Source organism: Heteronotia binoei, chromosome 17, assembly GCF_032191835.1.
Source record: "Heteronotia binoei isolate CCM8104 ecotype False Entrance Well chromosome 17, APGP_CSIRO_Hbin_v1, whole genome shotgun sequence".
Taxonomy (NCBI): Eukaryota; Metazoa; Chordata; class Lepidosauria; order Squamata; family Gekkonidae; genus Heteronotia; species Heteronotia binoei.
Genome location: NC_083239.1, coordinates 54962217 through 54972097, shown reverse-complemented (window position 1 = coordinate 54972097; position 9881 = coordinate 54962217). Strand labels below are relative to the sequence as shown.

Genomic DNA, 9881 nt, shown 5'->3' with positions numbered 1-9881 from the left:
CTGATCCTAGGCTTCAACTGCCTTCCCTCACCGTGTGCTCTGTTTTTGCCATGTCGAGCACCTTTTCCTTCGCAAGAGAAGACTGAGGGGAAAATAGGAATTGAGCAGTTCTGCACTCTCTTCATCACCTGTTACAATTTCGCTTTCCAGCCGCTGCTGTGGGCCTGCCATGTCCTTGCTCTTTTTCTTGCCTTGAACATAAGAAAAGAATTCTTTATTTTTGTTATTTTTAGCATCTCTCGCCAGCCTGAGCTCATACGGAGCTTTAGCTTTCCTTACTTCCTCTCTGCAAGCGCTGGAGATTTGTTTATATCCATCCTTGGTTGTAGGGCCTTCCTTCCGTTTCCTAAACGAAACTTTTTTGATTTCTCAAGTCCTCAAGCAGGAGTATATCTTTGGAGAGCTAAGTGGTCAGGGTTGCCACCTCTGCGTTGGGAAATTCCTGGAGATTTGGGGTGGAGCCAACGGAGAGGGGTCTAGGGAGGAAGGGGGGCCCCAGCAGGGTACAGGGTCCCCTCCAAGGCAGCCGTTTTCCCTAGTGGATAACACAACAGAAAAATGCAAGCTAGTGACCAATTTACTAAGAAATATATAGAAACCGGTCCAAATGTCCAAAACGTCTGTATTCAAGTCCCAAAGTAGTGTGGTGACAAGCCAATCGATTAAGTACTTGTGTCTTTCCAGTCTTCATCAGACGTGGGACCGCTAACAAAAGAAAATATTATACAAGAAGAAGATATTGGATTTATATCCCGCCCTCCACTCCGAAGAGTCTCAGAGCGGCTCACAATCTCCTTTACCTTCCCCCCCCCCCCACAACAGACACCCTGTGAGGTGGGTGGGGCTGGAGAGGGCTCTCACAGCAGCTGCCCTTTCAAGGACAACCTCTGCCAGAGCTATGGCTGACCCAAGGCCATGCTAGCAGGTGCAAGTGGAGGAGTGGGGAATCAAACCCGGTTCTCCCAGATAAGAGTCCGCACACTTAACCACTACACCAAACTGGCTCTCCACAAAAATATCAGAAGGACATTCAGACACCACCAACCCCTCTTCCAGTGAAAAAATACCATATTTACATATTGATTCAATTATATAGATTCTTTACATAATTTTTTAAAAAGGAGACACGAGCGTCTCCGGCAGCAATTCCGCATCGGCTACAGCTCAGTATGAGGCTTCTTGCACACCCTAATGGTGCAACTAACATGTTTAAAACATGTGGTGTCTGAATGTCCTTCTGATATTTTTGTATAATATTTTCTTTTGTTAGTGGTCCCAGGTCTGATGAAGACTGGAAAGAAACGGGCACTTAATCGATTGGCTTGTCACCACACTACTTTGGGACTTGAATGCACACGTTTTGGACATTTGGACTGATTTCTAAATACTTCTTAGTAAATTGGCCACTAGCTTGTATTTTTTGTTATGTTATCCATCATAGTGACCTCTCTCGGATTGTTTTTCATTTTCCCCAGCGGAGCTGATCTTGGCCAGCTGGAGATCAGTTGTAATAGCGAGAGAGCCTCCTCAGTGCTTTGCGTTGCTGTACATAGAATAGGTGTACATGCAACGGTTGGTGGAGACCAGAATTGTTGGAGCGTTTTCAAGTCTTGCCAAGCGCTATTGCCACGGGGCACTGGGAGGAATTGTGGATTTGCACGTCCAGGTATGTTGCGAGATCAGTCTCCTGGCGCCAGGGAAACAGTGTTCCCATCCCTCTCTGCTTATAAACGAAGCTGTCGGGCACCAGACGTGGGCCGCAGCCTTTTTTGGGTATTCCTGCCGGGGCAGCTGGCAGCTTGCTATCCCTCTCACTGTGCACCAGACCTCAAGGGCGGCAGGAGAGGAAACACCGGCCCACCCCAGACCAACGAGGACGTGGCATCGTGTCACAGCAGTGTCTGTACCTTGTGATTCCAGCAGCACCTTGTGGGTGGGGGCTCAGGGGTAGCCAAGGCCTCTTGTTCCAGTTCTGCAGCCGTCTGCAGTAGTAGTAGAAGGTGAAGATACTGGATTTATATCCCGCCCTGTACTCTGAATCTCAGAGTCTCAGAGCGACTCACAATCTCCTATATCTTCTCCCCCCACAACAGACACCCTGTGAGGTAGGTGGGGCTGAGAGAGCTCTGACAGAAGCTGCCCTTTCAAGGACAACTCCTGCGAGAGCTATGGCTGACCCAAGGCCATTCCAGCAGCTGCAAGTGGAGGAGTAGGGAATCAAACCCGGTTCTCCCAGATGAGATGATGATACTGGATTTATATCCCACCCTATACTCTGAATCTCAGAGCGGCTCACAATCTCCTATATCTTCTCCCCCCACAACAGATACCCTGCGAGGTAGGTGGGGCTGAGAGAGCTCTGACAGAAGCTGCCCTTTCAAGGACAACTGCGAGAGCTATGGCTGACCCAAGGCCATTCCAGCAGCTGCAAGTGGAGGAGTGGGGAATCAAACCCAGTCCTCCCAGATGAGAGTCCGCGCACTTAACCACGACACCAAACTGGCTCTCCTCTTCAGCTCTGTGATGAGAGCTGGCCTCCTTTGGCCCAGGACACAGCAGAGTAGCTCCCAAGGGTCTAGACGTCATACTAGAGCCCTTTCCCTTGATTCTAGTCCACAAATCACTCTAAACTCCACCCCCCAGCTCTTTCTCACTTTAAAACCCTGGCTTGTTGATCCACACCTCTCCTTGGGATAGTGGCCCTTCACAGCCTCGTTTGTGCAGTGCGTTCCTGGAGGCAGAATGCAAATACTGGTGCATGCAGAAGATGCCGGATCCTTCTCCGTGCTTGCTTCATAAATTCTGGGGCAGTTCTGCCAGGGAGGGTGATGCTTTTGGTGTTGGAGATGCTCCCAGTTCTCAGCTTTGAGGCAGCAGGGTGGGGCCAGGTGGTCCGCCCGGAGGGGTTGTGTACCACTTCCGTTTGCCACGGTTCCAGGCACCCTCGAAATGCCTCTGGTTTGCCCCACGGAACACTTCAAAAGCCAGTCCAAGCAACAGGCTCCAAGCGACGTGGCCTGTTTTGCGGAGGGTCCAGCCCCGTTTTGGGAACCAGGCAGGCACTGAACGTTGGCTGATAGTTCTGCTCTTTGTGAGTGCACAGAATCTGTCATCTGATGGGGAGCTGTGCTTTCCCTTTTCAAAAAGCGGCCTTTGTTGCGGGAAAAGCAGCTGGCTGGGGATGGAATGCAGAGATGACTTGCTAAGGGAATCAAAGAAAAGGTTTCTGCCATTGACAGACTCACCCCTGAGAGGGGCTGGATCCTGCTGTGTTGTGGAGGGACGGTGGCTCAGTGCATCTGCTTGGTAAGCAGAAGGTCCCAGGTTCAATCCCCGGCATCTCCAACTAAAAAGGGTCCAGGCCAATAGGTGTGAAAAACCTCAGCTGAAGATCCTGGAGAGCCGCTGCCAGTCTGAGTAGACAAGACTGACTTTGATGGATCCAGGGGGGGTCTGATTCAGTAGAAGGCAGCTTCGTGTGTTCATGTGTGGACTGGCGCACTTAGGAGGCCTTTGCCGGAGGAGAGCGCTGCCATTGGCCTGGTGGGTTTGTGGCCGTTGAGCCCCTGAAACCGCAAGGAACGACGACAGCTTTTCCCAATGCTAGATAAGGTTGCAAGGAGGGTGAGCTGTTTTCACAACTCTTCTCTTTGGCCTTTGTACCAGGGTCAGCCTGCGGAAGTGAAATCCAGAAACAGAAAAGGAGAGAGGCGGAGGCAGAGTGAAAGCAATTGATACGAGTTCTTTAAACGCAGTTCTTGCAAACAGGGCTCAGTCAATGAGGGATCTCCAGTCCTTTTGATTTTTTGGGCACCTTTGGAATTCCGACACACCACAGTGGGCACAGCCACGAAACGGCTGCCGCAGTAGGCAGAGCCAGCTACAAAACCGTTTGCCCCTGCTTACCTTCAGCCAATCTGAAGCCTTGATGAGCTAAAGCGCCACCTAGTCCTGCCATATTTGACCAGTCAATAGTCGGCACCCCTGCCCTTGGTATGAAGCCCCTACTGGAGAGTAACCTTCTCTTTGTACAACAGCGGTGGCTGATAAAGGGTGCTGTGTGAGGTTAGCCCCCTTCCTTGTGCAAAATGTGCACAGCTCAATGCCAGTTATTGTGAGTGCTTCTGGACCTAGGATTTGGACCTTGCTGGCCCCAGATCTAGGCGTTTTGTTCCGTCTTTGCCTCTTCCTCTCTTCTCCCGAGTGCTGGTTCCTGTCCCATTTCCACCCTCGTCCCCCACCAACTGGCCTCTTGCTGTTTCCAGCTGCTTCGGCGTGGTCTTGATCTGTCTGATAAGGAAATCTTTACGCAGCTGCACAGCTTGTATGAAAGAAGTCTCGCAGTGTGGGGCTGTGCTCTGTGCAAGCAAGGGGGTGAAGGGGATCAGCTCTTGCCTATTAAAACGTTCCGAGTGGGTAGCTGGCGTCGGGACCGTGCCAGAAACAGAACCGCCTCCATTTTGTCTCTGCAGACCCTCCTTTGCCCAGCCATCCAAGTGATGCTGTCAGGAGTCAACAAAATCCCCTAATAAACGGGGGACGTTTCAGAGGGCAGCCATGTTGCTCTCTGGGAGAGCAGCCGGATTTTGGGTCCAGGACTTTTTGGGAGTCAAAGCTCATATCCCGAAAATCTGGTTGGTCTTTGCGATGCTCCCGGCTCAAGTCTCGCTTTAATGAACGGACTGTTCCAGTTCAGGCTGCAAGGAGATCCGTGGTGGATTTTCACGTTTGCATAAGGAACAAGCCACATGTCGGGAAAAAGGCTAGCTGCGCTGTTGTTCCTGACAAGCTGGTGCTGTGTGTACAGAGAATGTTATTTCTGGAGAAGCATTTAAATTCTTCATTCCCAGACTGAAGTGCTGTCCTTGATTCTGGCATGAGAACATGAGTTCTGTCTCCTGCAGCAAGTGCCAGGTGTCTTTAAGGGGCTGTTCTCTGTGTGTTTAATCACTGACAGAGAGAGAGAGTCCCTGGAACATGTCAAGAAGAAGAAGAATTGCAGATTTATACTCCGCCCTTCTTCCTGAATCAGAGACTCAGAGCAGCTTACAATCTCCTATGTCTTCTCCCCCTACAACAGACACCCTGTGAGGTGGATGGGGCTGAGAGGGCTCTCACAGCAGCTGCCCTTTCAAGGACAACTCCTGCAATAGCTATGGCTGACTCAAGGCCATGCCAGCAGGTGCAAGTGGAGGAGTGGGGAATCAAACCCGGTTCTCCCAGATAGGAGAGCTCTGGCTGACCCAAGGCCATTCCAGCAGCTGCAAGTGGAGGAGGGGGGAATCAAACCCGGTTCTCCCAGATAAGAGTCCGCACACTTAACCACTACACCAAACTGGCTCTCAGTTTCCCACAACCTCCACTAGCATGTGGAGGAGTCTTACTGGACCATACGTTGAACATGAGTAAACAGTGTGATGTGGTGGCTAAAAAGGCAAATGCAATTTTGGACTGTATCAACAGAAATACAGTGTCCAGATCACATGAAGTGATGGTATCGCTTTGCTCTGCTCTCACCTGGAGTCTTTTGTTCAGTTTTGGGCACCACATTTTAGGGATAAAGATAGGCTGGAACGGATCCAGAGGAGGGCGACGAAGATGGTGAGGGGTCTGGAGACCAAGTTCTATGAGGAAAGGTTGAAGGAGCTGGGGATGTTTAGCCTGGAGAGGAGGCGGCTGAGAAGTGATAGGATCACCATCTTCAAGTACTTGAAGGGCTGTCCTATGGAGGATGGTGTGGATTTGTTTTCTGTGCCCCAGAAGGAAGGACCAGAACCAATGGGTTGAAATTAAATCAAAAGAGTTTCCAGCTCAACATTAGGAAGAACTTACTGGCCATTAGAGCGGCTCCTCAGTGGAACAGGCTTCCTCCTTGGGAGGTGGTGGGCTCTCCTTCCTTGGAGGTTTTTAAACAGAGTCTAGATGGCCATCTGACAGCATTGAGGATCCTGTGAATTTAGGGGGAGGCGTTTGTGAGTTTCCTGCATTGTGCAGGGGGTTGGACGAGATGACCCTAGAGGTCTCTTCCAACTCTAGGATTCTATGATTCTTCAGGAGGTGGTGGGCTCTCCTTCCTTGGAGGTTTTTAAACAGAGTCTAGATGGCCATCTGACAGCATTGAGGATCCTGTGAATTTAGGGGGAGGCGTTTGTGAGTTTCCTGCATTGTGCAGGGGGTTGGACGAGATGACCCTAGAGGTCTCTTCCAACTCTAGGATTCTAGGATTCTTCAGGAGGTGGTGGGCTCTCCTTCCTTGGAGGTTTTTAAACAGAGTCTAGATGGCCATCTGACAGCATTGAGGATCCTGTGAATTTAGGGGGAGGCGTTTGTGAGTTTCCTGCATTGTGCAGGGGGTTGGACGAGATGACCCTAGAGGTCTCTTCCAACTCTAGGATTCTAGGATTCTTCAGGAGGTGGTGGGCTCTCCTTCCTTGGAGGTTTTTAAACAGAGTCTAGATGGCCATCTGACAGCATTGAGGATCCTGTGAATTTAGGGGGAGGCGTTTGTGAGTTTCCTGCATTGTGCAGGGGGTTGGACGAGATGACCCTAGAGGTCTCTTCCAACTCTAGGATTCTATGATTCTTCAGGAGGTGGTGGGCTCTCCTTCCTTGGAGGTTTTTCAACAGAGGCTAGGTGGCCATCTGACAGCAATGAAGATCCTGTGAATTTAGGGGGAGGTGTTTGTGAGTTTCCTGCATTGTGCAGAGGGTTGGACTAGATGACCCTGGATGTCCCTTCCAACTCTAGGATTCTGTTTCCAACAGCAAGTTCTTTGGGGTTCTTCAGCTCTCACAGAGGGGCTGAGTTGAAAACTATTCACAGAAGGGGGAGCGTCCTGGGGGCTCTTGCACCAGCTGAACAAAACGCCCAGCGTTCTTTTTCTCTTTCCACTGAGTAGTCCCATCCACCACCACACCCGACTTAGGTAGCAAGAAGGGCTTTTAAGGCAGAGGAGAGGCTGTCTTGGAAATCGAGCACTGTGTGAAGGCTCATGGATGGGAGAGAGGACGCAGAGTGTCCAGAGAAGCTCCTTGCATTGGTGCTGTTCTGAAGTTGTGGCATCTCTCGCCCTTAGTGCAATCCAGCCGTTACTAGGGCTGGGCATCTCGATGCAATGTGTGCCGCTCCTGTGGGTCAAGCCTTGCTTCAGCTGCAGCCTGGCGAACGTGCTCAGGAGGTTTTGACCATCCTGTGTGTGGTGGGTTTTGCCAGAGCCGCTTGCTTGTGGAGACCTAGGCCTCTTCGTGGGCTGTTGTGTTTTGGAGCTCGCAGCTTGCCAAGAGATCTGTGTGTCAGGCAGAACAGTGGTGGAGGGGCGGGGGGAGAGGGTAGAAGAAGAGATTGGATTTATACCCCACCCTTCACTTATACTCCATTTATACCCCACTCTGCTCACGACCTGAGTTCGATCCCTGGCGGAAGCTGGGTTTTCAGGTAGCTGGCTTGAGGTTGACTCAGCCTTCCATCCTTCCGAGGTCGGTGAAATGAGTCCCCAGCTTGCTGGGGGGGGGGTGTAGAAGACTGGGGAAGGCAATGGCAAACCCCCGTAAAAAAAGTCTGTCGTGAAAACGTGATGCGACGTCACCCCAAAGTCGGAAACGACTGGTGCTTGCACAGGGGACCTTTCCTTTCCTTCACTTGGAGTTTCAGAATGGCTTACAATCTCCTTTCCCTTCCCGTCCCTACAACAGACACCCTGTGAGGTAGGTGGGGCTGAGAGAGCTCTCCCAGAACCGCTCTTAAGCAGAACAGCTCTGAGACAGTTGCGGCTGACCCAAGGCCACTCCAGCAGGTGCATGTGGAGGAGTGGGGAATCAAGCCCGGTTCTCCCGGATTAGAGTCTGCACACTTAACCACTGCACGAAACTGACTCCACACCAAACTGGGAAATGGGTGTGAACCTTGGAGAGATGGGGAGTGTAAGATTTTTGGTTAGAGGCTCAAGGGGTGGGGGCAAGCACTGTCAAATGAGAAGAGTTAAAATTGCATTGATCTCAGTGAGCAAGGTGTGCACAAATCGGGGGGGGGGGGGCTTTTCCAGGTCAGCGTCTCTGTCATTCAAACTAGAATAAACGTTCAGATGGATAGCCATGTTGGTCTACAGCAGCAGAACGTAGGTTGAGTCCACTGGCACCTTTTAAGACCAACCGCGCTTTATTCCTGGCAGATGTGCGTGCACAGGACAGCTTACAGCAAAAATAAAACTTTGTTGGTCTTAAAGGTGCCACTGGACTCAAACTTAGGAACAAACGTGATTAGAATTTAGAGTTCCAGCAGGCTTCTGTTTTTGTTCTTCCATCCGGTGCCAGCGGTTTGAGATCTGACTTCAGCCTACAACTGAAGCGCCATCTGCTGGCTATGAGAGGCAGTACTTAAAATATAAATCCAATATCTAAAATATGTGGAACCAAAGTATGATAAATCTGATCGCACATTGGGGGAGGGGGTGTTGGGGGGGGAGAGTCTTGCTTGTTCAGACAGAAAAGCAAGGAACCTTTTTGGTTTCCCTTCTCCCCCTGTTCCACAGAGGCAAATTATCATTTTTGTACATGCATTGGTCATTAAAGAGTATGCAGGTTGGAATGGGGCCGTATAGGTGAAGAGGTCATCTTCCGTCCTGTAGAGCAGGTGCGGCCAACGGTAGCTCTCCAGATGGTTTTTTTTTTTTGCCTACAACTCCCATCAGCCCAAGCCAGCACGGCCAATGGCTGGGGCTGATGGGAGTTGTAGGCAAAAAAAACCCATCTGGAGAGCTACCATTGGACACCCCTGCTGTAGAGTGTCACGAACATTGCTGGTGTGATATAAATAATTATCGTGGGCCAGAGAGGGCTGCTCAAAGGCCCTGCTTCTCCAGTGTGTGAATGCCTGCTTGCCTGCCTCCTCCCCCCACCTCCTCATGGCTTGCCTTTCTGTTTCGTTGTGTGTGCAAATGCCAAGGCCGCTGCGATCATGTCAAGCACTTACCAAGCATCTTAATTTCTTCCCCCCCCTCCCATTTTACGTTGCTTATCTTATTATTTTTTTTTGTTTGTCTGTGTGTGTCGTACCGTCTCATCCCTCCCGCTCCCCCCGCCGCCATTTTCTGGTGCCCCCCCCGGTGTGTAAAGACCATCGTGCGAGGGAACAGAACTGCCAAAGATGGCTCCCTGGCCTGGCTGCTGGATGAGTTTGAGAACATGTCCGTGTCGCGCTCCAATTCCCTGCGCAGGGACAGCCCTCCCCTCCCGGCCCGGCACGAACAGCTGTACCAAGAGAACGGCCTAAGCGAGGCTTGGCTCAAGCCGCGGCCACCGCCGCCCCCCAGCGAGGAGGGGAGCCGGAGCCGAGAGCGCAAGGAGCGGAGCCGCCACACCTCCCGGAGTGAGCAGGAGCACGGCAGAGAGAGAAGCAGGGAGAACAGGACTGCTGGGGGGCAACACCCCCGGGGGCAGGAGCCCCCAGGCAAAGCTCACCAGCCCCCCAGCCACCGGCCACCCCCTCCTGAGTACCACAAGGTCTCCTCGGATGGCAGGCACAGAGCCCACGAGCGGGACGGGAGAAAGGAGCCCTCGTGGGACAAGGAGCCGTCCGACCGCGTGGTCAGGAGGGAGCGTGCTGACGGCCCTGAGAAAAGACCCAAATCTACATACACGGGAGCGACCAGCCCACAGTCCCCCCGGGAAAAGCGGCCTCTTTCAGGACCAAATATCCGGACCCCGAACATCCCCATCTCGGAGGGGGTCATGAAAACAGCACAGCAGACTGGGCGTCCTTTTAACACGTATCCACGAGCTGACACCGATCCCGTCCGGGGCTCTCAGGTAAACGTTTTCCGCCTGGTCCTCTTTAGGCTTGCCGTGGTGGCGGCCGTGGACTTCTTGCCTTCCCAGTCCTTGAG

At 51.9% G+C, this 9881-nt stretch overlaps 1 protein-coding gene across 1 annotated transcript in view; it reads left to right on the top strand.

Moving 5' to 3' along the window:
• The first annotated feature begins 1564 nt into the window (after positions 1–1564).
• LOC132585917 (serine/threonine-protein kinase PAK 4-like) overlaps positions 1565–9881 on the top strand; it is a 29723-nt gene continuing 21406 nt past the window's right edge. Inside the window, exons 1-3 of the mRNA XM_060257794.1 lie at positions 1565–1666; positions 1792–1903; positions 8942–9804. Of these exons, the coding sequence (XP_060113777.1) occupies positions 1565–1666; positions 1792–1903; positions 8942–9804 (1077 nt within the window). The remainder of the gene's footprint in view (positions 1667–1791; positions 1904–8941; positions 9805–9881) is intronic.